General features: G+C 46.1%; 12 protein-coding genes across 12 annotated transcripts; 6 read left to right on the top strand and 6 right to left on the bottom strand.

The window, feature by feature from the left end:
- Positions 1-118: 118 nt before the first annotated feature.
- Positions 119-2,695, bottom strand: SERLADRAFT_471630 (uncharacterized protein; the record flags this gene model as incomplete). The annotated part of the gene is made up of 8 exons (XM_007320187.1): positions 119-1,199; positions 1,269-1,413; positions 1,476-1,598; positions 1,659-1,798; positions 1,851-1,960; positions 2,037-2,094; positions 2,179-2,284; positions 2,340-2,695. The coding sequence occupies 8 exons, from the start codon at positions 2,578-2,580 to the stop codon at positions 449-451; spliced, it is 1,674 nt and encodes a 557-aa protein (XP_007320249.1).
- Positions 2,696-3,456: 761 nt separating this feature from the next.
- Positions 3,457-6,948, top strand: SERLADRAFT_416517 (uncharacterized protein; the record flags this gene model as incomplete). Its single annotated transcript, XM_007320186.1, has 8 exons — positions 3,457-3,823; positions 3,895-4,245; positions 4,298-4,708; positions 4,759-5,043; positions 5,096-5,954; positions 6,013-6,203; positions 6,259-6,426; positions 6,477-6,948. 8 exons carry the CDS (start codon positions 3,457-3,459, stop codon positions 6,683-6,685), a joined length of 2,841 nt encoding a protein of 946 aa, XP_007320248.1.
- A 549-nt stretch (positions 6,949-7,497) lies between these two features.
- SERLADRAFT_471619 (uncharacterized protein) lies at positions 7,498-8,935 on the top strand (the record flags this gene model as incomplete). Its single annotated transcript, XM_007320185.1, has 6 exons — positions 7,498-7,912; positions 7,982-8,106; positions 8,164-8,177; positions 8,237-8,382; positions 8,444-8,740; positions 8,801-8,935. 5 exons carry the CDS (start codon positions 7,591-7,593, stop codon positions 8,707-8,709), a joined length of 873 nt encoding a protein of 290 aa, XP_007320247.1.
- Positions 8,936-9,116: 181 nt separating this feature from the next.
- On the top strand, positions 9,117-10,000 carry SERLADRAFT_371256 (uncharacterized protein; the record flags this gene model as incomplete). The annotated part of the gene is made up of 6 exons (XM_007320184.1): positions 9,117-9,139; positions 9,176-9,266; positions 9,323-9,352; positions 9,407-9,540; positions 9,593-9,920; positions 9,968-10,000. The coding sequence occupies 6 exons, from the start codon at positions 9,117-9,119 to the stop codon at positions 9,998-10,000; spliced, it is 639 nt and encodes a 212-aa protein (XP_007320246.1).
- Positions 10,001-10,647: 647 nt separating this feature from the next.
- On the top strand, positions 10,648-11,934 carry SERLADRAFT_471616 (uncharacterized protein; the record flags this gene model as incomplete). Its single annotated transcript, XM_007320183.1, has 7 exons — positions 10,648-10,706; positions 10,759-11,015; positions 11,073-11,271; positions 11,328-11,466; positions 11,522-11,643; positions 11,694-11,756; positions 11,813-11,934. The coding sequence occupies 6 exons, from the start codon at positions 10,879-10,881 to the stop codon at positions 11,852-11,854; spliced, it is 702 nt and encodes a 233-aa protein (XP_007320245.1).
- Positions 11,935-11,954: 20 nt separating this feature from the next.
- On the bottom strand, positions 11,955-13,944 carry SERLADRAFT_439767 (uncharacterized protein; the record flags this gene model as incomplete). The annotated part of the gene is made up of 7 exons (XM_007320182.1): positions 11,955-12,427; positions 12,479-13,017; positions 13,073-13,386; positions 13,441-13,495; positions 13,551-13,571; positions 13,634-13,702; positions 13,763-13,944. The coding sequence occupies 7 exons, from the start codon at positions 13,942-13,944 to the stop codon at positions 11,955-11,957; spliced, it is 1,653 nt and encodes a 550-aa protein (XP_007320244.1).
- A 225-nt stretch (positions 13,945-14,169) lies between these two features.
- SERLADRAFT_439766 (uncharacterized protein) lies at positions 14,170-14,494 on the bottom strand (the record flags this gene model as incomplete). Its single annotated transcript, XM_007320181.1, has 2 exons — positions 14,170-14,297; positions 14,359-14,494. The coding sequence occupies 2 exons, from the start codon at positions 14,492-14,494 to the stop codon at positions 14,170-14,172; spliced, it is 264 nt and encodes an 87-aa protein (XP_007320243.1).
- Positions 14,495-14,700: 206 nt separating this feature from the next.
- On the top strand, positions 14,701-16,750 carry SERLADRAFT_439765 (uncharacterized protein; the record flags this gene model as incomplete). Its single annotated transcript, XM_007320180.1, has 12 exons — positions 14,701-14,826; positions 14,956-15,089; positions 15,135-15,344; positions 15,397-15,439; positions 15,494-15,544; positions 15,631-15,664; positions 15,726-15,854; positions 15,905-15,958; positions 16,008-16,087; positions 16,142-16,393; positions 16,450-16,556; positions 16,618-16,750. The coding sequence occupies 12 exons, from the start codon at positions 14,701-14,703 to the stop codon at positions 16,748-16,750; spliced, it is 1,353 nt and encodes a 450-aa protein (XP_007320242.1).
- Positions 16,751-17,316: 566 nt separating this feature from the next.
- On the bottom strand, positions 17,317-17,697 carry SERLADRAFT_471610 (uncharacterized protein; the record flags this gene model as incomplete). The annotated part of the gene is made up of 1 exon (XM_007320179.1): positions 17,317-17,697. One exon carries the CDS (start codon positions 17,686-17,688, stop codon positions 17,515-17,517), a length of 174 nt encoding a protein of 57 aa, XP_007320241.1.
- Positions 17,698-19,867: 2,170 nt separating this feature from the next.
- On the bottom strand, positions 19,868-22,053 carry SERLADRAFT_416512 (uncharacterized protein; the record flags this gene model as incomplete). The annotated part of the gene is made up of 6 exons (XM_007320178.1): positions 19,868-20,319; positions 20,381-20,675; positions 20,733-20,786; positions 20,850-20,930; positions 20,985-21,530; positions 21,735-22,053. The coding sequence occupies 5 exons, from the start codon at positions 22,051-22,053 to the stop codon at positions 20,389-20,391; spliced, it is 1,287 nt and encodes a 428-aa protein (XP_007320240.1).
- Positions 22,054-23,621: 1,568 nt separating this feature from the next.
- SERLADRAFT_393874 (uncharacterized protein) lies at positions 23,622-24,080 on the top strand (the record flags this gene model as incomplete). The annotated part of the gene is made up of 2 exons (XM_007320177.1): positions 23,622-23,926; positions 23,985-24,080. The coding sequence occupies 2 exons, from the start codon at positions 23,730-23,732 to the stop codon at positions 23,986-23,988; spliced, it is 201 nt and encodes a 66-aa protein (XP_007320239.1).
- Positions 24,062-25,340, bottom strand: SERLADRAFT_450689 (uncharacterized protein; the record flags this gene model as incomplete). Its single annotated transcript, XM_007320176.1, has 2 exons — positions 24,062-25,193; positions 25,253-25,340. A coding segment is annotated over one exon (1,128 nt), but the record flags the coding sequence as incomplete, so codon positions are not given.
- Between the last annotated feature and the right edge of the window lie 16 nt (positions 25,341-25,356).

Genomic DNA, 25,356 nt, shown 5'->3' with positions numbered 1-25,356 from the left:
GCCTATTTTAGTACAAGCCTCGACGTCGCCTCATTGCGCTGTGGAGGGATTTGTGGAGTGATAACATGCAGGACCTTGCCAAGGTCTGTGGCAGTGTTTTATCAATACGTAGTGCATTCAGTTACAGCGGCCCGCTCATCTGCATAAAACTCATGTCCCACAGCAAGTTAGACATTGCAATTCCAAAAGACGATATAAGTCGGTATATAAGTTATAATCACGCCCATGCCTAAAGGTCTACGTACGTATAACTATGTAGTAGAAACAGTCCAAGTGGCGAAACGCATGTACGGATCAGAAACGACAGAAACGACCATCTCGTGACGGGGTCCAAAAGTGTGGGGTAAAGTAGAATTAGAACAAAACAAAAAGGAAACACACACGCCGAGCGCTCCATGGACATGTCAGACTTTGAATCAATTTGATGATACATAGCGCTCCACACCTATTATCGTAGGTCTGCACTCTGGTAGCTGGGCGGCGGAGGTGAAAATGTCCGCTGTGCAGCAGATCCGGTACCACCCTGGGCATTACTGCCATAGCTATGAGCAGGAGCACCGAAAGCATACGATGGAGAGCTGGGTCCTCGAGCCCCACCAAAGGGTGGCAAAGGCATAGAAGGAGAGCTGACTGGGGAAGCCGTAGGCGAGGTAAACCGAGCTGGCGGTTGCGCAAAAGATTGGGGTGGTGGTCCGGGAGGTGGAGCATACGTCGGCTGGCTCAATGTCACAGAACTTGAAAATGGATCCTCATACGGCTCTGATAGGGGAGGGAGTCTAGGAGGCGGCGACGCAACCCCGCCGACTTGAGAGAGAGGGAAAGAAGAGGGATTATTTTGTATTTCCCATCCAACGGTGTCCGTACTCTCTTGTCGGTAAGGACTCCTCGCAGGTTCTGCCGCGCCAGGAGGTGGTTGCGCAAGACCAGTGTTTGTCTGGCCAGCATTACTGCCTGTGCGACTAGGTGTCAATCCTCCCCCCGATCCGAAAGGGTTATCGACTCTTCGGGGCTGAGGAGCGTAGACTTGTGGGTCACCAGTGTATCCAACTGCGCGGCCCTGATCGTCCCATTGCTGGTAAGGGGCATCGTATGGTGCATCAGATGGGTTGAGGGGGATTTCAGCTTCGCTTGGATTAAAAACGCTTGTACTTTCGAAGGAAGTGCCATAGAGTCCCGTTGTACGGTCCAGCTTGGATTGACTAGAATGTATTAAGATTGATTAAATATAGTGTCGAGATTATTGAAGATGACTGCATAGCTGTGCTTACCGAGCCTTACGACGATCATGGATGACATCCACTTTAACCAGAGCGACCTGCCGCAAGATGTACCACATTGCCACCGAAGTAACCACAAATGTCACAGCAAAAACGACATCACTGACAGTCTTGCTTGATGAGGAGGTAGTTCCAGCTGAGCGTGCAATATTGAAATGTGAGTGATCATTTTTAGTCAACAAAGTTCCGTCGACTTACTGCCAGACTCTTCCAAGAGTACACCGATGTAGACGGTCATAAATTGCTTTGGCAGTGATAAAATAGCCGCAATGGTAAACGTTAAAACATTCATGCCACAAGTTGCAAAGATGGCAGTGGTAACTGTATATTGATTCAATATGAGCAAAACGCGTTTACCAATCCCCCGATAGTTTCACGTACAATGACCGGGTATAGCACTATACCTTGCAATGACTGCAATCTTGAAACCGCCCTCTCGGATAACTCTGGCGAGACAAGCATAGAATATACTAGTCTTTTCAATCTTTGCACCTCTGGCACCACACCAGTACTTGAAAGCACTACGACCGTGAAGGTTAGTGATAACGTAGATGTGAAGGGAAATTAACCCACAAGAAATTGCCGAGTTCACCTAACAGGGTTCCTGCAGACACAATACCAAATCCAGCCCATAAGCCCCAGACGACACCACAAATAATTGCAAGAATTTCTTGACCGAACAACTAGTATAACGTAACAAAGATACAATCATGAGTTGACCTTGAGTTAACCTGCATTCATATCGTTGTATGTACTCACTGGGGGGAATGATATGATGAAGAAAATTGCTATGGGGATAAGGAATCCGACTTTTAGACTTGACAGGCAATAGTCAGTATTCTATATTCAGAAAGAGGCACATGGCGGCCACACGTGGCTGAAACAATGAGTGACAGCTTACTTCTTCATCCAAGTGGCTGCGGGCTGAATCCAATGAACGATTTGTTTTTCGTAGACGCTCATGAGGGCAACCAAAACAATGATGATGATAAATATGATGTAGTACCCTGTATGTGCTGTGAATAGCTGGTTTATGTGGCGAGTGGAAGCAAAGATACGCACATATCCACTCTTTTCGTAACCAATACCTCCAATTCGTTAATGCTTTAAAGTTAATTACAGATTTCCTCGTCAAAAATGCCTCTTCACTGGGAGTAGGACTTGGAGTTCTCGATATTCTGCGGTCGTCGTCATGTTCTGATGCATTGTAATGACTTTCTGGATTTGCATCGTATCCTCCAAAAGGTGGATAGTCGTCGTGACCGCCGGGTCTCTGGTAACCAGGAGCAGGTACGTCGCTCATCAAGAATCGTCACGCAGTAATAAAGAAAAGTAGTTGGGCAGAAAAAGAACTGAAGGATACGATACGATACTGTGGTGTGAAGAGAATAAAAAGAGATGGACGGTCTGCCACTGGGCACTGCTGTTTTACACCGTTGTTCACAACACGCACTAGATATTGGTTTCCCACGCCCGTCTGCACAGCCAAACAAGCGTCACCCTTTTCTTTCCTCCGCAGCGCTCAGATCCCTCGAACCTTATTGGCCTATACATCTCTCTTGACGACGCTGTGCAACCGCTCGGCCTGTTCGGTTTTGTACATGTTTCGATATCTGCAAAGGAAGCCTGAGGAGCGAGCTTTGAGAGTAAATCACAGTTGGCGAAAGCATCATTTCAACGTCATTTTTCACAGCTTTCCATAATTTATGATTGATCCATAAATTTACTATACATCCCCTGTTGCGTGGCTGCACTGCATTGTCCCTTTACCAGCAGGTCTTGCACAGGTCGATTGAAAAGGATCAACGTGATGACCATCTTCTACACGATCTTTTACGTGGTAAAGATGTGAGTGTCAAGGCCGTCTTTCCGACGGAGGCTATTGCATCATACTATGTGCATCACCTCTTTATCTGGCTGGGTTTAAGCTTAATACGGTGTTGTTCATGGCGGCCGTTGCGTACGGACTGGTTCTCGTGGCTCGACGCTGACAGGAATGGCTGGGGTGGAGGTTGTGTAGCTGGTTGTAGAAAGCTTAGCTAAGGCATACTAGGGTTCTCCAGTTCTGATACTGCGACTTTTACTTTTTCAAAAGTAAACATCTCCCCCATTACCATCCGGCTCCCAGCTCGCCATCGTCTGTCTAAACTTTTCGTCGTAGTCTCGTTGTTTATTCGCCATGTTTGAAGGGGACGACACTGATAGTGATATCGAGGCATCTGAGGCTTGTCTTACCATCCCTGACGATGTTTTCCAAGCGGTCTCTCGAAATTTAGCAAATATGGGCGCTATTTCCTTGGATGAATACCTCAACTCGCACACGCAATATGATAATTTTGGATCTAGCCAAATTATAGAATTCATAGAACCCCCATCAGCACCATCGCCCCCTCCCCTACTCTCTCACTTGTCGACGCCTTCATCGAGCAAGGTCGCAGACACTATGAATATCCACGCGGTTACACAGCTACATCAAGCCTGTCAGCGCGCTTTTGGGAAAATAGAAGCTTTGAGCTTTGATTTTATTGAAGAAAATGGCCCTCATAGTACGTGACAATTCGCCTCCCGTCACCACATTATGCATAGCCTGACACCGCCACTGCCTCTGTTGGGATAGCCAAACAGTGCATCTTAACAGTCACTCGTCCAGATGGACTGCAGCGATCCTACGCGACGAAGCCAACTTTTTCGAGAAAAAATGAAGCTAAGACTAGGGCGGCTACCATCGCAGTCGAAATGGGGGCCATGGATTTCATCGCAGTTGGCGACCCTAATTCTTCCAAAATCAAGCGGGGCCTTGTGTTGGCTCCTCTCGGCCCAGTCGAGCAACGAGAGTCTGTAGACACTTCATCACTACCATCGGAAGACGATGAATCCCTGAAGGAGATAGAGACATGTTGCTTGGACTGGCGAGCAGGACGTGTTACGCCTCACTGGGTAGCCTTACTTGAGCACAAGCTTGGTCACAGTATGTTTATTTGTCAACATCAGGACTTCACATCATTTGATTTTTGTGCCAGAACAAGGTTGTGCTCTCCGTATAGAGCTCTCCCCGCATTCACACCGAGTATATGCGTCTGATACCATTTACAATACTTTCATCGAAGCTAAGGTAGCGTGTGCCAAGGCTGCCATAGACGAGGGTGTTTTGGATTTTATCAAGCATGGAAACGGCCAGGCTCGTCCTGCATCCCCTAGGCCATTTGCCCGCCCTGATCACAATGACCTTGGGGAGATATCGCCTGCTCTGCGGCCGCCCCTGACACTCCAGAACTTTTATGACACCCTCCCCCGACCGTTCCCAGAATCAGCAGGGGATAAGAGTGCGGCTGATATCAATGCTCCTTCATGGTTGAATAGTATGATTCAACTTGCAAGAGGAAGCAGATTGAGTATGAAATTTGTGTTCACGTCGAGCGGCACGATTGGATGTGAGCTTTCCAGCTATCGTTGTTTCCTCTAGTGCTCATCTTCAACATAGTGCATGGGTGTCTTTTACGCATCGAGCGGCCTGGAGATTCAAAATCTTATCTGGTAGACCCTAGGTTCCCCAAACGCGCCGATGCCAAAGCTGCTGTCTGCCTTCAAGCGATGTCTCAGGGAGTTGGCGACTACATACGGTCCATCAGCGCAGCTGTCGAAGGTAAGGTTACACCTACGATGAGAACGTGGGTGAACGATCACGTCGTTCCTGTCCTTGCATCTGAATACAGCAAAATCAAACCTGGGGCTCACCCTCAGTATGATTTCGAAAAGGACAAAGACGGTATAGTTGCAACCTTCCTATGAGTCTGCTCTATTTGATATTGTTTCTGCAGCATATGGTTGCACGATGACCGTCGAGCTTTCCTCCATATCTAAGCCGCAAGAAACCAAGAAATATAGCGTTCCACCAGATTATCGTACAAAAGCTGATGCAAAAATCGGCGTAACTTGCTTAGCTGCTGAACAAGGTCTTATTGAATACCTTCGTTTTCGTGGTGAAGCGCCGCCGCTCGGCTATGAAAGTCCATTTTCATTGCAAAAGCATGAGCTGGATGTTTTGCAAAGGGCCGATGAGAAAAGAAAGGAACCTGGTGAGGTTGACGAGACTGAAGGCAATAGAAAAGCGAAGAAATTTCTGAGGCCTTCTGATGACCGTGGTGACGTTTCTCTCTCTCGCGCAAAGGAAAAAGCACTAATCCTTCGGGGTGCAGAGGCTCTCATGGGCCGATACCGGGGTCCGGATAAGGTTATCAAGAAAGGATTTGTCAAGGGCCAACGGAAGAACGCCAGCGCTCCAGGGCTTGGTGGCACTGCATCAACATGGGGATCCGCGCAATCAGATAATCCAGTAGAACAATACAACTACGGAATCTGGAACGCTGGTGGGCCTTCGTCGACTCACGGTGGCTCTCAGGCATCATATGGTGGTTATACTTACCCAGGAATGTCCTTTGATAGTAACCCTTCGTTTGCGCATACGCTTGACGGTGGTCTGGCTTTTGGGGGACATGTGGCACCGCCTTACCCTGTGCCCATTCCCCCAGCTCAGCCTTTCCCACAAAACGTATACTCTACGCCGGGTTACTGCTCAGGACAACCATATTATGTAAACTATGAAAACCCAGCCACGGCGAGTTATCCGGCTGTGCATCATAGCTCGTATACAGCGCCTCCTTTCTTGGGATACTATCCGTACGAACTACGCTAGCGCCTTCTGTTCGTTCATGTAGTAATCAGTTTCACTTTTCAGAAATCCCTCTACTTCTGGCACGCAGACAGAGACCTCAACTCAGCCTCATTCTGGCTTCGCATGTTATGATGGAAATGATCAGGGGAAAGCTGATTTCAACTCTTCATCTGCTACACAAGCATCACCTCCATCTATTTCGGGAGTTACGGATGTTAATACATCTCTAGGTGAAAGAACGAAGCTCCAGCCTGGTAAGTTGTAGTCAAGTGCTTTATCACACCGCTGATGCTTACTCTTCGTACAAAGCTCAGCGAACGGGGTCTAAAGGCACCCTCTCCCGAGCAAGCGAGCCAAAGTGTACAGACAACTCCCAGCCACATAAGGCTACCAATTCTCCAGCTCCTGATACCAAGAAGCAAGAAGCCAAGTCAGCCTCTAAACATATAACAGGATCACATGTAACAGCATTACTCGGTAGGGAAATCTCATTGTCTTGGCGGGTACATGCTAAAAATCACGACCAGAGTTCTGCAACAAGGAGGAGACACGCAGTCCTCAATACTACAACGAAGAGATCGTTGATGAGAAAGGCACGACTGGATACAAAGTCTGGATGATTCTAGGAAAGGAGCGATTCGAACTTCCTACCACCTTCAAGACTTTTGATGAGGGACGTGAACGAGTTGCTAAGCAGGTGCTTGCTCGTTTGCGCTCCAAAAAGGGCAAGATGTGAAGTGATACGTTCTCTACGTTTCGTGGTAACTTGCTTGTTTGGTATATTCCGAGTATCCTTGCATCTGAATCGGCTAGGGATACTGGATATCTAGACCGTCATCATGATGAGGACGCAATGTTCGAATCCTGTATAAGGTTTTCTGATGTAGCTTTATCACGTCACTGGCAATTCGGATGAACATTGCAGCGCTAGTGCCTCGCAGTGCTCATACTTACTCATAAATGCAAATAATGTAGTCGTCTGAGGATGTATTTACGTACAAGGAGAAATCGTGCTGTGGGTGCCAAGACTAGCACCTTGATTGTATCTCGCCATCGCTGGCATGCATCATGCCTGAAATCACAGTATGCCATGGACCCAGTGTTTACTCAGTACCCACTGCCCACCATTGCGATAAGGCTTAAGTTTTCCTCTTACTTCAAACCATATGCACTGCATCATCTATCTCACAATCATGATCAAGCTCGTCGACGTGGATATTGGTTTCCCTCAAGTTGATATGTACGAGTACGGAAAGCCAATTTGAAGCACAACTTAAACGCCCAGAAAGAGTGTATCCGATCCTATGTCTGGTGGTGCCAGAGAGAGAAAGGCCATTTTTCGTGGAGTGCGAGAGCCTGAGGCCTGAGGGAACATGCGATGATGAGGATCGTATGGTACGCAGAATTCTAGCCTGTGCAAACGTTCAAGTATGACCCCTGGATATGACCCCTGGACATACTGAAGTCTTCACATGACCATTGACAGTTTCTAAAAGGCTCCGCAAAGGTCTCCCTATAAAGGGCCAATACTCCGACGGATTGTTATACGAGGTTTTTCTCGAGTCAATAGGCTGTCACCGATCTTCAGGCTTTTAGGACCTCCAGAAATACGTATCCAAGCGTCCATTGCATCCTGCTTCAATGATGTCGTCTCTCAAAACCCAATATGAAGATCAAGGCTTTGTTATTATTCCAGACCTCATCCTTCCTCAGGATTTCAAGGACATCGAAGCGGCTTGTGAACGTGTAATTACACGTACTCGCTCGGGTTCATGGTCACACCGTAGAACGGTCGGGAAACAATTTCCACCATTCGATAATAACAACCCAGACTCTTGGGGTGTACAACATATCATGCATCCAGATCTGGGTGAATCTGTCTTTGCTAAATGGTACACATCCGACAAACTAGTTGGTGCAGCACAAGGACTTCTGGGATGCCAAGAAGCTGAATTACAGATGGGTGAGCTTTTGGTCATTTCTAGCTGCTCGTCTCTATTATATTATTCGTTAAACGACGTATTGTATACAGAGCTCTTTAACTTGTTAATTAATCCACTTTTCCACAATTTTGCACTCCGATGGCATCGCGATGATGTTAAGGAGGACGCTACTGGAGATGAGGAATGTATCGCTCTAGCTCAATGGGGTCATGGGGTAAGTTACGCATCACACCAAGGCTACTTCCCAGCTTAACGTTGTGCTCGTTAATAGGTGCAGTGGAATACGTGAGGCGATACTATATACTCAAAAGCATCAAGGGCATTCACTGATCTGGTTTGCTTAGAGCCATTTACAAAGACTCTTGTCTATATGTCGTGCCCAAGTCACACAAATTACCCAGGTCCGCAGAGCAACGAGCACAGTCTATGACGCTTACTCCTCCGGAAGACCCGCTCACCATGCCAGAGGCAATTCAAGTGACACTACAACGTGAGCCAGATTTGTTTTGACTTCTCAGTGCGCTTGGTAACAGTCGAGCGGTATTTTTTAGCGGGAGAAACAGTGTTCTATAATTCTAACATTTTGCATTGTGCCACTTACGACTCCACTCAACAGCGAGCAACGCTTCATGCCTGTATGGGCGACATACGGGGTGGCTCTACGAGAGCTCGGAACGTGTTACAACATGGACTGGAGTGGATGAAAGGTGACCAATTCAGGGAACAGTTGGACGGAAGAGGACAGAAAATGTTGTCTGCGCTAATTGCAATGCAGGAAGGAGTGACGGGTGACATTGGCTATTCATTATCTAACTGAATTTCGTTTAACGTCTCTTGTGGAGCGCGAGGTCAGTCTGAGAACGGTATTTCCGATTATCACCCAGCTGACCTATGTATATCGATAGACTTTTTCAGTCAACGAGATGCTCGCGACTTGAGCGTTGCTTACCTGCTGTGGCCGCCGATACTTAGTTGTATAGTTATTACAGTAACGTCCTCGCTCAATCCGAACCTCTCGAATTTTTGATCTTTCCTCTTTTTTACGACTTCTTCGTGTGATTCGCAGGTTAAAAATTCGTGGATTGCATGATGCGCAACATTAGTACAACATGATCCGCGTTTCTAACTCCCCTCGCCCTCTTTTTTCACGGTACTCTCCTCCATATAATCTTGTCAAGGAGTACAGCCGAAGACTTCAGTTCTTTTCGATTCCGATATCTGAACATGGTGCACGGTAATACTGGTAGGTCTGCGTGGGAAGGGTCATTACTTGGAAACGATAGGAAACTTGTTGTGTCGGTCGATATTGGTACCACATTCACTGCCACGTCATTCTGCATATTACAAAGGGGAAAAGTGCCCAAGTTTGAAGAAGCAAGTGTCATATTCTTTCTCCTGCCACATATAAAACTTATGCCTAGTTGACACAGATTCTTCGGTGGCCCAAACAGGGATGTCATGTTGCTTTTGTCCATCGTAGGAACTAGTTGCTGATAGCCGTCACATGCTTCCAGGCTACACCAGATGCCAAGGTACCCTCCATAGTTTATTACGACAAGGACGGAAAAGCTCGTGCTTTTGGTGCAGAGGTTGAAGATGAAGAGATTATATTGCAAGCAGAAAGTGAAAATTGGCATAAAGTCGAATGGTAAGCTCTCTCATTTAGCCTAGCTAGTAAGTAGCTGAATATTTGGATTTAGGTGGAAGCTCCAGCTGAGGCCAGACCATCTACCGATAATAAACGGCCTTTCCCTACCTATCCTCCCTGAAGGTCTGACTGTTGAAAAAATATTTACTGACTTTCTACGTTATACTATGGAACAAGTCAAAGCATACATTACCGCAACCTACGGAGATGGAGCGAAAATATGGGATGCACTTTTTCCTGCCATGTATGTCGTTTTGACCACTCCGAATGGATGGGAGGGTGGTCAGCAAAATAAGATGCGTCAAGCTGCGATTACTGCTGGTATAGTCGATGCAGAAGGAGGTCGACGGGTTCGATTTGTTACAGAAGCCGAAGTTCGAGTCTATTCAACTCATGATGTAAGCATGCTGACATCGTTTTCAGGCAGCCATGCTATATGCTGCTGAATGCGGTAGTGTAAATGATTGGCTGGAGGTACGTCAGTTTTTCACCCTACTCAGGGAGCCTTTTTTTTTTTTCAAAACGAGCTGCATAACAGAAAGATGTCCACATCATTTTATGTGACTGCGGAGGTAAAGCAAGCCATAAATATATTTACAGCCTTGACTACTTACACTTATCCAAAAGGGGGGACCATTGACATCGCGTGCGCACCGTCTTATAACATCGGTAACTTACCCATTTAAACCTTTTTTTCTAATATACACTTGCAGAGGATACAAAATCCAGGAGGTGAAACCTTTAAAGTTGGAGGAGTATACAGCTGCCCGCTGCATGTACATATTATATTTGCTCCTCCGTCTACTAATATCGGTCATATTCAGGTTATCTTGCTGGAGCTGTATTTGTAGCCGCTGCTGCCAAGACTTTCTTAAAACGTGTGTTGTGTCGTGACTCTCTCATAAGGTACAGCTAAAAAGCTCCTCAGATCGCTTGAAAAATACCCCATGGGATAATAAGGATGCGCTAAATCACGCTGTCTACGAGTTTGACCGAAATGCCAAAAAAAAGGTAATATTAAAATATTCGTGATCTGGCTGACGCTATTGCTCATTTATTATGTGCGAGTAGTTCGAGGACCCTAAAAATGCTTCATGGGTGAATTTGGGTGGGTATCAGAACGTGATTAAGGCTGGTATCACTCGAGGAAAATTGAAAATATCTGGGTTTGTAACTTTCGTTATATCAACAATGTAGCATAACTGATTCCTATCGAAGCAAAGACATGGCCTCTTTTTTTGACCCTGCTGTTACGTCTATCATTGCTGGGCTCAAGGATATGTTTGAGAATGGTGACTATGTTGCTGATGTATTACTTCCGCTTTTTTTCTGTCGTACATGTCAAACGTGTCAATTGTTTCATCGCAGAAAGTGATACTTGTGGGTGGCCTCGCAAGTTCTCCTTACGTTTTTTCAAGACTTGTCGAATGGGGGAAAGAGAATGGTGTATCAGTCATCAGACCGGATGGACCAACGTATGTCATTTTTTTGGGTTATTGAGACATGTGATAAGCTGCTATAGATTATGATAGTGTTAAAGCTGTTGCCAATGGCGCTCTAGCGTGGCATATAGATGACACAGTGTCCTGCCGGGTATCAAAATATCACTATGGTACTGAAGTACACCTTCCATATGACAAGGAAGACAAAGAAGCTGTGGATCGCACTTCGTACACTGACTGTAAGGGACAGTTGAGGGTCTGTGATGGCTGGAGTTGTATAGTGAAAAAGGTTAAATTTCTTTCCGAGGCAGACCATTCTTTCATGCTAATTAACCAATACGACAGGACTGCAGCATTGGCACGAATGAAGAATTTGTTCAGAGCTATATGTTAGAGGTTAGCGAAGGCTCTGAGGTCTTCGACCATGAGGTGATAATTTTTGCATATCGTCGTGCAAAGCCCCAGAAATTCATAACACTTCCCGGTAAGCTAGCGAACCTGTCTCGTTTTGAAGGCCTTTGTATTTATCCTTTCTTCAGGTTCTTGGAAGATGTATCCTGGGTACGAAAAAGTATGCACTGTATCTGGCGATTTACGCCGCTGTTTCCTGCTGTCACCCCGAATGGTATCCGTCACCAATACAGTGTACCGGGAGGTTACCGTAAGTAAATATTTCTGCTATGTCTCCAATTACTGACATCAGCCGCCAAGTTTGACGTTTGCATTGTGCTTGGTGACACAGAAATAAGTGCTCGGCTGCGCTGGAAAGAAGATGTAGGTTTTTATACCACACAGTAATATCGATTTGTTTCTGACATGCCATGTTTCAGGGGAAATTGGTTTATGGACCTGCAAAAATTTCTTATGATTGACTTGACGATACTGCTGGATATAACCATTGGCTCATCTCACAAACAGGGTGTATGCTCCCAAGAAAATATAATGTACATGGTTTAAATGAACCACAGTCTACTAGTGTGAGACCTGCCCAACATGGCGGAGGAGGGATTGCGTGATAACTTGAGGTACGATAAGATAATATGACTCCCCAGATGCCAACTGCTTTATCAGGCCCAGATGGTAATTTCCAATCACGCTGTCCCCAGCCTTAGTCCCCATCTCCGCCCAGACACTTTCTGCTCTCTTGGGATCAAACGAATTACCCACATAGAGGTATACAGAAACACGGACAGTGAGGATGTCCCGTTTGATAGAGATAGAAAGTCTATAAGCTTCGACGTAGATAGCCACCAATTCATCCTTGATGGTCTTGTGCAATATCTCCGAGCTTGATATGTCTGCATTATATGCGCGCACAATGGCGTTAGCTATCTCTAAACCCCAAGCTCTCGCATGTTCACCAAAATGAGACTTGGGATGTGCTATCGTTTTGTCTAAATGAGACGATGTAATCGCGCGCCATCTCTGTGATGTATTCCAAGACTCTATCCGTTCCGTCAGCACATGAAATTAATAATGGTTCCTGTAGGACGTACCCAATTCCGATATTTTTGTAAATATGTCCTCCAACGGCAACAAAGGTCCGTGATAAATAGGGGTCACAGAAAAGCGGAAGAACATTATATTCAAGTCCTCTATCACCATTGCGTGAATAAGAGCATCTAAGAGAAAACCGCGGCCCTCTTCATTGAGAAAAGGTTGGGAAAGTGCCAAGAGCAAAGGGTGATCCTGATGAACGGGCGGTGGACGCTGCGGGCTGGTCTGACACGAAGCATCCTCTGCTGCAAAGATAGTGGCAGCTCTCTCGAGAACATTTGACACAAGGTTGTCTATCATATCATTGAGTCCTTCTACACTACCTTTAATACTGCTTTCCGACAGCTGATCCAAAGTGTGATCAAAATCGTCCAGAGAGGCTTTCGTATGGGTGCCTATGTCATGCACGGGTAATGGTTTGGAATTATTGAGAAGGCTGCTTAGGTGCTTTAGTTCCGTGTGAAGTCGGCCTCTTTCCATTAGAAGCTCATTGACTCTATCATTCAACTTCATTATCTCATGTTTAGATTCGTTGTACCTAGTGATGCTATCAGCGAGATTTCCCTGATGATAGTGGTGATCCAGATTCATACCGCTGGAGTTCTTCCGAAGTGGTCTGCCAAAGTTGAGCAAGTCGATTCTGTTCCTTCTGTAGTTTGTCGATTTCATTGTCTTTATGCTTTATTGTGCGCGTCGCTTCTTGAAGTTGACCTTCTAAATGCTTCGAATCAACTCGAGCTTGCGCTAATTGCTGAAGGGTCTCAGTTATTCTTTGAGGAGAGATATGTGCGTGGGCAGAGCTCGAATGGTGCTTCTCCGGTGTGCTCCGGGTTATGAAGCTCATCAACTGCTGAATAACAGTTTTGTTACTCGGTGGTGTGGATTCGTCAGTTTTGGGAAGAAGGTCCTGAGATTCGATGTGAATTATGTGCGAATAATTCACATAGGTGAGATCACCCACCAACACGGCGTTTGCCAGTGTCTGAGCCCTTGTGATATATACATTTCCATGTTCCCTATCAAATGTATTATCAGGGTTGGGCGAATGGCATGAAGGAAATTTTGATATACTCTGAAGCATTAATGCAGTCTCTGTATATGTGAGAATCTGAATCAATCCTATCATGATATCCTTAGAAAAAGGATATACATACATTTCGTCTATCTCATTATTTGAACTCGTTTTCTGCGGTCGAGATTGAGCGTTGGAGTGGGCACTCCCTCTACAATGTCAGGTGAGATTCTAGTTAACCCAACCTCTTCAAAAACTAATTTATACTTACCCCTTATCATGCGATTTGTTGTGGCCTCTATCGCGTTCTCGCTCGGCTTTCGTTCGGTTCGTGTCCATTCGAACCAAATTTGGTTCTTTCCTCCTGTCGTCTGCATAGCTCCTATCAGTGGTACGTCCATTGTGGTTCGGCATATCCGTTCTTGCTCTGCGTTCATCTCCATCGCGAGGCATATTTGTACTATGATCTCCCCTAAGCGTCGTCTGGCCTTTTTGACTTTGACCTTATAAGATCTGGTGTTTAGGCCCACAACTAGGCACTAGTTCAGCTACGAATGTTGAACCTGCACGAGTAATTCGAAACACAGGTAGCTATAGCTCGTCTTGGAAAATTATCTCGAGTGTGTGCTGTAGACTTGGAGGTTTCAGGAAGAGTTGCAATATCCACGTGATTGCGACTCAGACCTTTTCTTGGTGAGCGGATTCACCAGCGTACTCGTAATTGGCATGTCGTTCAGTTAGATCGTCTCCAAAGCCAAGGATATGCATGGATTCTCCGATTTGACGCCTTTTGGCTCCAATATGTCCTGGTGAAAGCATCAGACAATGTAAAGACCCATGACACAGTTCTTTGGAACTACAATAGACTGACGATGCTTGGGTGCGTGGAGAAGCCTATAGGCCGGGATTTAGGCAAGTAGGCAATTCCAAGGCGTTTCCAAGTCTGGGCGCCAGTGACAAGTGCTTTCTGGTCACATGTCCCGGTGAACTCCGACGCGACCATTTAGACACAATTCAGAACGCGACCAACCGAAGGGTAACAAAAGTTTGGAAAATTCAAGTCGTAGTGCAGTTCAAAAGCAAGGTGATTCGGTAGCCATTCATGTTGAAATATCTCTTTTATAACTTATTGACCATGTTTTCAGCGTTAGTTATTTTCTTTCAAATTTACTGACAGCCAGCGTGTCCCACCCCACTCCAGTTCAAATCATGCCTACCACAAGAGCTCCCTGGAGAGGCGATAGAAAGCTTGTTGCATCCATCGATGTCGGAACTACATACAGTGCGGCTTCATACTGTATCCTTGAGAAAGGTAAAGTTCCCGAATTCATTCAGGTCAGCTCTCGTCTCGGCTCCGAGCGAACATGGCTTACAATAGTGTACTACCAGATATTATCGTGGCCAAAGCAGGCAAGTTCTTCGTGACGTCTTTCATATAATTTGTCGTCGACCTCGTGATCTAAGGCTCTTCCCGACGCTAAAGTGCCTTCAACATTATACTATGATCAGGAGGGTAACGCACGGGCTATTGGCGCAGATTGCGATGACGAAGACACAATAATGCAAGCCGAACAAAATGGCTGGAAAAGCGTTGAGTGGTAAGTTAAGTGTGATCTGCACTTTTCTTTGACCATAAATCTAAGCTCTTATCTTCGGCCAGCCCATTTACCAATTATTCGTAAACTCAAGCTCCCAGATCTTCCTCCCAAAGTAACACCTGACAAAATATTTACGGATTTTCTTCGATATATCAAGGCACAAATCCAGGCCTCAATCACATGCCGACTTGCAGGAGGTGACAAAAAATGGAAGGAGTTCAGTCCGAGCATGCACCACCCCAAACGGGTGGGAAGGTAAGCAGCAGCACAGAATGAGGCAGGCAGCCATCAACGGGGGACTTGTAAGCCCGGACGAAGGTCGACGAGTCAGCTTCGTGACTGAAGCCGAAGTTTGTCTACTCCTGTGTCACTACATATCCGCTTACCGATGATATATTATTTAGGCTGCTATATTATATGCTGCCGACAGTGGGAATGTAGACGCTTGGCTAAAGGTATGTTTTTGGTCAGATTCTTCTGTCTTTCTGGACAACTCTCGCATTATATGCTCGTACTCTAACCAATTATATCTATACCATAGAGAGGGGAGCATATTATTCTCTGTGATTGTGGAGGTGCGTCAACATCTTGTATATGCCTCTGCCTATCCTCGCTCATGCTCACAAAATGAATAAGGCGGTACAATTGATATCACGTCAGTTATCTCCTTCTTCGTTATAGAACAATTTCAGTCAATATTTACCAGTGGCTATACAATAAAATGCGCAAAACCGCTGAAATTAGAAGAATCAATTGCTTCTTGCTGTATGTGCGTGTAGTCTACTGTGGAAATGACTGACGGAACAATCTCACAGGCTACCTAAATGGTGGTGTCTTTGTCACGTCTGCGGCCGAAGAGTATTTAAAAGGTGCATGCCATCGGTATTACAGTTTTTCAGTATCTCACCTTAGTGCTAGGCCTTTTTGAGACCGCCAAGTGGGATAGGCCATTATCGGACCAACTTGTTAAACACTTTGATGAAAATGCCAAAAGAAAGGTGTGTAGTAAAGTATGCTGATCTGGTGTACTCTCTTCTGACAAATGTGAATAGTTTGCGGAGGGTGACACTCATAAATGGCTTCCTTTAAGCCAGGTGGGAGGAGTAATTGCGGACATGCCTGCAATTGGGGTTATCCAAGGAAGGTTGAAGATCTCAGCGTATGCGTTCTTGCCGTTTTGTCTGTATTCAGAATCACTCAAGGGCCACTACAGGAATAAAATGACATCTTTTTTTGATCCGACCATTTCAACCATAACAGAAGGACTCGATACAGCATTTGAGAACGGGAATCGGAAAGCTAGTGTATGAATACTGATTTCTCAACCACTGTCACACCTGATTGCGAATGTTTTATACAGAAAGTCATATTAGTCGGGGGTCTCGCCAACTCTCCTTATGTCCATTCAAAGCTCTTACAGTGGGGGAAAGCGAATGGCATAGAGATCAGTAGACCCAACGATCCAACGTATGTACTACTTAACACTAAAGACCTACAGGCAAATCCAAATCTCAGTCTCTTAAACCAGTGTCAAAGCTGTGGCAAATGGAACTTTATCATGGCACCTAGATGACATTGTGTCATTGCGAGTGGCGAAATGTCATTATGGCACTGACTTTGACATCTCATTCGTCGATGAAAGGACGCAAGTCATTTCTTGACCACAGAGGGGTGCTCAAAGTCAGCGGTGCATGGAGCTGCATCATAAAAAAAGTCTGTGGTAACTTCTCTTTTTGAATTGATAACAGGGATTAAACCAAGATAATTCAGGATACCAAGGTCAAAACCAACAAGGAGTTCACCGAACCTTACCTTATCTTGTTAGATGAAAGTACCGAAGACTTCACTCACACAGCTGACATTTACGCATATCGACGTCCATCAACACCGCCTCGTTTTCTGACATTCCCTGGTAAAATGACTGCTTGGTTGCGACTAAGAACCTGCTAAACTGATATTGTGTTAGGAAGAATAAAACTACTTTACCCGGGTTTTGAGCTGTTATGTCAGGTAACTGGCAATCTACGGCGCTGCTTTCTGTCCTCAACCAAAGAGACATCCCCTGATAGAGAAGCATTTCGAGAAGTCCGTGTAAGTTGGTGATGTTTCTCACTAAGGCCTTTCATGCTGAAAGCATTAAATTTCCAGGTTTGCCTTTCATTGGGAGGAACAGAAATCACTGCTCGAATGAAATGGGAAGAAGACGTATGTCATCTTGCACTTAAATCCATATATTGCTTAATCATTCACCACTATGAATCCAGGGAGAAACGGTTTACGGACCAGCTACAGTTAGCTACGACTAGTTCCCTCCTCATACCTTCTTACATTTCTCATTCGTATAATGGTTTCAAAGTTTTTGAATACCATTGTACGACAAATCTAGTGTTCACTGCGTCTAAATTATGTTCGAGATGATTTCCTCTCACAATCCCGCTCCATGTAGTAGGCTGCTGGTTATGACTGTGGGGAAAATGAGGGTACCTGTATTCCCACTGCCCGTCTGCTTCACCAAACCCATGCGATAGTTTCCAATGAAAACATCGCCAGTAGTTGCATATTGCAAGGAAGGCCACACGTTATAAGATCCGCTGTGCATAACATCACTGCATACGACCACAGACATCCGGACAGAAAGGATGTCTCGTTTCATGCTGATGGACAATTCGCGAGCCATCTCGTATATTGCCTTCAAATGCTCGAATGTGCATTTCCGAAGCTTTTCATGTGTTGAATCATCCACAACATATGCTCGTATAATAACATGAAGAATAGTGTCAGCTTGTTCGTTGACATTGGATTCGACGAGAGACGCATAGTTGGGGATGTGCTGAGGCAAATAAGATATTGTGATGGCTCTCCACCTTTGAGCCGTGTGCCATGGTTCTACAGGGATGTCGTCAGAAACAAAATCAAGGATCACATTGAAGCCTACCATTCTCTGATAAATCATTGAATATGTTGTTCAATATGGCCTCAGAAGCAGCAAAGGGAACGGGGGACTGAAAAAATACTTTATAAACATGATCGATTACGAAAGCATGGATGAATGCATCGAGGAACAGTCGCCGAGATTCGGAACGCTGAAAGATAGCCCAGAGTAAGGGACTTTGATTGTATGTGATTGAAGTGGTGTCGTGGTCAGGGTTAATTGCGACGCTGTCAGGCAACGAGGTAACCATCGAGACAATGTCTGCGACTAGGCCATCCACGGCCTCGTTAAGATCATCTAGTTCGGTCTTGATGTATTTTTCCGAAACACAGTCGATGGTGTTATCAAAATTTTCCAAGGCTACCGCAGGAGATAATGCCCGTGGATTTGTTCGTTTCCGTCTACCCTTGGGTTTTGTACTGAGGCGACTATTCTCCTCACAAAGTCTGCGGATCTGCTCGCGCAGGTCGTTGTTCTCCGGCGCCATTTGATGACACTGTGACCGCTGACATTGAGCTGCATCACTGTCCACATTACATTGCAGTAATTGAACAGCAGCCTCTGCTTCATCCACTTTCTCTTCGCCTTGCCCTGGCATTGCGCTAAGGTCGGACATGGGAAATATCTCGCTCAGGTCGTCAGGACATTCTGGACTTTTGTCTTTCTTGGAGGTTGCATCCGCGTGGACATCTTGTTTTAGGTCGCCGATGCCACCACCCCCTACAAATGCAGCGTCTTGAGGATGTTGAGGATGACTAGATAAAGGCGTATCTGAAGATTTGCTAATCGCTCTTTCCACCGAGATAGTAGACCGCACTGCTGATTGGAGAATCGTTGATGTGAAATCAGTAATGGCTAAACTTGGAGAAGGTGGTGGTGGAGTCTCACTAGAAATTTATAATTAGTGGGTTTTAACGTTTTGATAACCAGGAAGGAGACGCACGCGATTCCCTTCTACTAAACACGGATTTAAGTCGAAGATAGAAAACAGGTGAAGTATATTCGTACCGTTTCTTGAAAGTAGTTCTACTAGTCTTTAATTGATCGAAGTCGAGGCGACTCACTTGGTATCGAAATAGATATCATACAGAGCAACAGTCAAGGTGAATGAATTTCCCTGGGTACAAGAAGATATGGGCACTTACCCTGCCATAGAACCAGAGCTATAAAAATAGCCACCATTCAAACGTAGAACTAGAACCAGACGCCGATGCACGTACTAGTTTATCATGCTTTAGTTGTGCGCCGCCAGTGACGCTGTGTCTCGCGCGCTTTGCTTGAATTCCAGGAAGTGGTTCTTCCTCATCTTCACCGTCACGGTTTGACAGACCTGGGGACGCACGCACTAATTTCCTCGTCTTAGCTTTCCGCAGAGGCCCACTGGCACCACTTGCTTTGGAATTGCAAGGAACTGACGATGCTTGGGTTGGCGGCGAAGCACTGGTAGCTATAGGGTGCATTGGTATCGTGGACTCAGATTTGGGTAAGACACTTGTTGGCGCCTGGCAACTTGTACTCTGAAGGTCATCGTGCTGCTCGTCCTGAGAAAGGTTGATGGCGTCGGGACCGCAGGAACCGGGCAGGCTGCAAGTATCACCGCGGGCTAAAAACTTTGGCTTTTTGACTGTTATAATAGCCTGTTGACCTTGAGATCGATTTCTCTTATTGCTACCAAATGCACTTCTTGACTGGCTTTTTCCTCGGCGGGCCATGGCATTCAAGTAAAATGCGGGTGTCAACAATTAGAGGGTCAAATGGCGGGATAGGCCAGTATATGACTTATGAAAGCGTTAAAGCTTTAGATGCAGCTCTAAATACACCTGGTGACAGACTGAAAACCGACTCGGAGTAAAGACACTTGAATTAGTACGCCGCGGCAACCACAACTAGTACCGAAATCCAAGCGATGCGTGATGTGGCTAAAAAAGTACAGTAACACAGACTCTTTGAAAATTATGATAACGATCCTCGATCCTCGATCAGCATCATTATACTTTCGTAATACACAGGTTATGCAGCACAAGAACTGTCAGTAGAGAAGCTTATCTTGGTAGAGCAAATTTTACATATCACATGCCATATTAGAAGGTTGACCCAGAAACCTTGCCGAACAAACAACACCTGTGCGTGCTCCATTTTGCGAAGACCATGACTCTCGGAACATAAACATATAACGATGAAAGATATTTTGACGTTGAGATGCATGCAATACGCCAGCGCCATGTGATAGATAGTGTCTCACTCTTATCAACATTGCTGTTGCGATACAAAAGACTAGATTGGGAGTCGCAAGGACTTCTATCAGATAAGCAGATTGACATTAGTAACTATTGTTATTTTATTCTTGGACCAATCATACCGTCATCCTTATGCAAAGACAGTGAGGTTCAGTTCATCCGGCTCTGAGCTCACTGAGCCCTCTGAGCTCTCATACTGAGCTATCAGTGATGACCCCCCTGTAGCCTGCATGGTCGTATAACTATTCGCTTCAGGAGGGCCAGCTCCCGGGGCTTGTTGACTGTCCTCGCCTTGCACTACCTTTTTTCCCAATGTAATCGCCGTCGCTTCAGGACTGGCCGAAAAAGGCGATCCAAGATCCATTTCAACGTCTTCTTCCTCGTCATCTTGAAGTGAGGTGTTGATAACGAGTGTGTCTGAAATAGCAACAGTAGATGAATTAGAGAGGATAGCCACAGAAGCGATTGCAATACCCTTAGATAGACCTCCGTTTTCGGGTAGTTGTTCCACGTTTGTGGAGTCAAGACCTTGTACGCAGAAAAACGTTAGCAAAATCCTCGATGGAAGTTGGTGAGACTATGAAGTATTACCTGCCAACGAAGAAGAAGGACCTGGAATCACAGGATCTACAACTGTCTCGACAGTTCTTTCCACCATGATGACAACAGGTTCTGTAGCGTGTCCTTCAACACTTGCACCATTGAGAGTAGGCAGATAAAACGCACCCCGCCTTGTTTCTTTTACTGCAACATCGCTCCCGGCGTCTTCCGGGCCAACATCACTTCCCCTCTGTCCCTCCTCTTCCTGTTCCTGCTGCTGCTCCCCATCCCCATCCTTTTCTACCGCATTGACACCTTCCCTCTGAGTACCACCGTTCCCGGAAACTTTACGAGGAGTCAACAAAACACCATCGAATACCCCTCCACCACGCTTAGAAGGTACATCAGCGGTCTTTCCTTTCCTCCTCTTTCCCTCCGATTTTCCCTCCTTATCATCGACAACATATTTCGCCGCACCACGACTCTTTCTTCTTGCTGTCCTTTCTTGTGCAGGCGTTGAAACACCGTTCGTATTGCCCGCTCGTGTGGATAACTTGCGTGTCCTCATCGTGCGCCGCGGGCTCGTCGTTGGCCCAGATTTATCATCTCCTGATTCCGCTGTTTTCGCTTCAGCTGTGTCACCTTCTCCAAGGGTCCGCTTGCGTTTACGATTGCTTTCCGTGGCAGAAGGTTCCTCTGCATCGTGAAAATCCAATTCGAGGGCCTTATCCCCTGATGACTGGAATTAGCACCAATTACTTCGGCAAGGATGGAACAGAGGCAAATGCAGAGTAGGTGAGAACAGCAGTAGAACGAGAACGGAAATTCCAGCTCCCTGATTTTGAGCTCAGAGCAAGGAAATAGAAAGTATTCCCAAAGAACGACATAAGGCGTCCAAAATGAAGCGAGAGTAAATAAAGGGATATAAACACATACTGCCTAGTTCCTCGACGACCTTCAAGAAAGCAATCATTTCTCCCCTCTTCCCACCTACGTTAACGTGGGTCCCGCCAACGCTCGCTCCTACGATGTCTCTGCATACTGCACGGAGGCTTTCAGCTTTAAGGGAATCCCAAGGGAAGGGCGGATGCAAATCGATATCAATTTGAGGCGACTTTTTGGGGGAGTGCGATGGGCCTGGAAAAGGGACAGAAGAGGTGTGACCTCCGTTGTTTGCTGTGAGATTTGGTGCATTGGTTTTGGGGGCTGAACTAGATGAGTCGGCGGGGTCCGCAGGTTTAAATGTGGAAGACATCTGTCTAAACCCAGTGTAGATAAAAATAAAGGAGATACAGTGTCGAAACCGTCACAAAAGGTAGAGCTGAACAATAAAAATGAGAATGGGGCTTTCCGGCCATGCGGATGAATTAAGGATGTAGTACGTACTGTTACTGCGAATGATCAGTATTTCCAGAATTGATGCAAACCAACTCGTATATAGGAGGATAAGCTGTAATAAGCAATAATATCAGAGAATGCTATTGCTGACAAGTCAGTTGAGGTGATGAATAGGAGATGGGCGACTTTCAACGTTTCTGATAGGAGTGTGGTTCAATCAAGGTTCATGCATCATGCACGAATTATGGTCATGTGACCAATCATGTGACCATTACATAACGCGCGTTCTTCGTGACTGAGATTTCCCAAGTTTTATCTCAGTGAAAAAGACACACCTCAATTGATATGCTGAACTCCGCGTACTCAAGAGAAAGAACAGCCGTGAGTCGGATGAAGACAGTCACATCGCTACGGCACCAAGAAAAACAAAATCTATCCGTGAGGGATATATTTTATAGCTGACCCGGAAGCAAATTGCATCAAACAACGTCCACGAGAAACATCGGCCGTCCAACCTGTTCTCATCGCTAGTGTATCATTATCGGTGTACGTTTCCCCCGATAAAGGAGTTCAAAATCACAGGAGATTCACATAGTTAATGTGCGCCTCCTTCAGATGTACATTCTGATGATATCTCGTGAGTCGCTGAACCCTCATATCAAGTACGAGCTTACTCACCTTCCAGTGTCAGAATGATACAAAATAAAGGATGACAAAACTATTTTGACACATATCCGAGGGAGATGAGTCGCCACTCTTGTTCTTGTTCTGCTTATAGGTTTGTCGAAAGGCAAAAAAAGGCACGATTGAAGGTCCAGATTAAACCTGCGGTATAACATGGTAAATTCGGCGTCAACTTGGTCAGTATCTTACGAAAGTCAAACTTGGCAGTCATAGCAGGTCCACAAGATGATGGTGCGCAGGTTAAAAGATAAGAACATCACTGGGGTAAGGAAAATCTTTGAAGACCATGCATCCAAATACTGAAGCTTACTGAAGTACTTCATTACCGAATGAGCGGGATTCGGCTATATGGAGCTCACGGCGATAGCCTGCCAACTTCGAGCGGATATAGACCAATTTCAAAGTATCCCAGGAAGAGTGCATCCTTCGCTGATTCACTCTACTAACGCAGCTGAAGCGCAGAAGTCAGAGGTTAGCCTCACAGCGAAAAGAATAAAAAGTCCCTACTGCTAGAAACTCGATTTGCAGGTCCGCGAAATTGTCGATGTGAGTTCGATGCCATTCTTTCTCTTCGTCTCAACATCATTGACACTCGCCGTGCTGTATCCAGTTTGAGTCGTGAATTATCCTGACCACCCCAAATAAATACAAAAAATCCACGGTGTGTGCCTACTTCCTCACTGCCAATTAGCATCCCGTCTACCTCGGTCGTGATTGTAGCGTAAACATTAATCCTTGGTCGAAACAAAAAGGAAAGAAAAAGGTATTCCGTTGGACGTGAGAAAAGGCGCGAATAAAAAATAATCCATTCATGCAAGCAGAGATTGTTCGGAAGGATGAGCTCTTGAACCCAGGGATTCTCATCAATTAAGCACCTTGGAGTAGGGGGTATAACACCTCCGAGATCTCATGCAAAAAAACCCTCGTCCCAATTTTCGCTCAAAAACACCCTACTTCCTCCTACCGCCTCCCCTCGTCCCGGACAGGCGGGAACACAAAGCCCGCACTCCCTATAGGACTCCACCCCTCCTCCCCATTCTCAATCCTCTCATCAGCCCTGATAAGGCTTACGATGCTCGCCGTGTGTCTGTGACTCCGGCCTCCACCTGCACGTCCATTAGCTTTCGGTTGATGCGAGCCATTGGTGCGAGCATAACCGTTTACCTGAGAATGTCCATTGGGTTGTGTGTACTCGCCGGAATGTCTAGGTTCGTCAAGTTGCTTCCCAACATTGGGTGAACGGAACGTGATCCCATCCTCTTCCCCATCCTCTGACCTCGTACTCTCTTCACTCGCGAATTCCTCCTCAAATTCCTCTACTATTCCTCTCCTTTCTTCGAGATCATATACTTCATACTTGGATCTCCCCACTCTAAACGGTCTCGCCACAGCCGCACGTTTATCCCTCAGCTCTTCAGGGAAAAATCCATAGAACGCAGCAACAGCTAAACACGCACCGCCTACGACGTCGATGAGGTAGTGGTGCGTCAGGTACATGGTGCTCCAGTAGAGAACTCCGGCGTATATCCATACTACTTTCGACATGTGGGGAAAATAGTGGGAGAGGAAGAGTGCTTCGAGGGTAGCCCATGCCGCGTGGAGGGAAGGGAAAGCACCGAACACGAGAGGAGAGGAAGCAAATGTAGCTTGGTATCCATTGGAGTGGAAGATGGCGTCAATGCGTGCCAGGCCGCCTGCTGAGCCTGGGGTCGCATACGATGCTGGAGTAAGACCATATATGAGCTCGTACCATGGTGCAGCGCAAGGCAGTATGATTTGGGTGAGTACGCCAATGAGATTCATATAACCAAAGGTTTTTGCCCATGTGCGGAGGACAAGCGGGTATCGGAAGAGCCAGATGAAGAATGCGACGACGAATGGGAGGGTGTAGTGGAGGACGCCGTAGGGAATCCAAGCGATGATGTCGAGGAGAGGGTGTGTAAATCGGGTGAGGATGTCTGATACATTAGCGCCGTAGAGAACCGATTCTAGTGTTGGGAGAAGTGCGACGTGGACAGATGGACGGTAGGGGGATGGGATGAAACGGTTAGAATAGAAGGAAAGGACCCAAGCAAAGATGGGTGTTGCGGGAATGAAGAATTGGCAGGTAAAGGGTATGAGGAGAGCGATGGAGTAAAGGATTGGGATGATGAGTTTGTAAGGGAAAGGTGGTACTTCCATGATGGTGAGCCAAAACGAGGCAAGGAGGAGGTGGAAGATATATATTGCATCTGAATAGGTGTATTTGTGAGAACGGAGGCGATTTATTGTGTCTGAAGGGGAGAGGGATTTGTCGAGACGACCGATGGCGACGACGATGGCAGTGGCAAGCGTACGGAAGGTGCGGGATATACTGGTTCGGAATGACATGGTCTAATGTCAAAGTTCATCAGCGTCGGTTTGAGACAAAACTTTACAAGATAGATACTCACTGTCAGCACGACGGGAAATGTTCGCTGACGACGTCTGTAATGATGGCCAACGTCGTGTCAAACGATGTCGAGATGGCACCCGTTGGCTGAGAGAGAAGACTGGC

This window comes from Serpula lacrymans (genome assembly GCF_000218685.1).
Source record: "Serpula lacrymans var. lacrymans S7.9 unplaced genomic scaffold SERLAscaffold_9, whole genome shotgun sequence".
Lineage (NCBI taxonomy): Eukaryota > Fungi > Basidiomycota > Agaricomycetes > Boletales > Serpulaceae > Serpula > Serpula lacrymans.
Note: the sequence above shows the minus strand (reverse complement) of the source record. Positions and strands in the feature narration are given on the sequence as shown.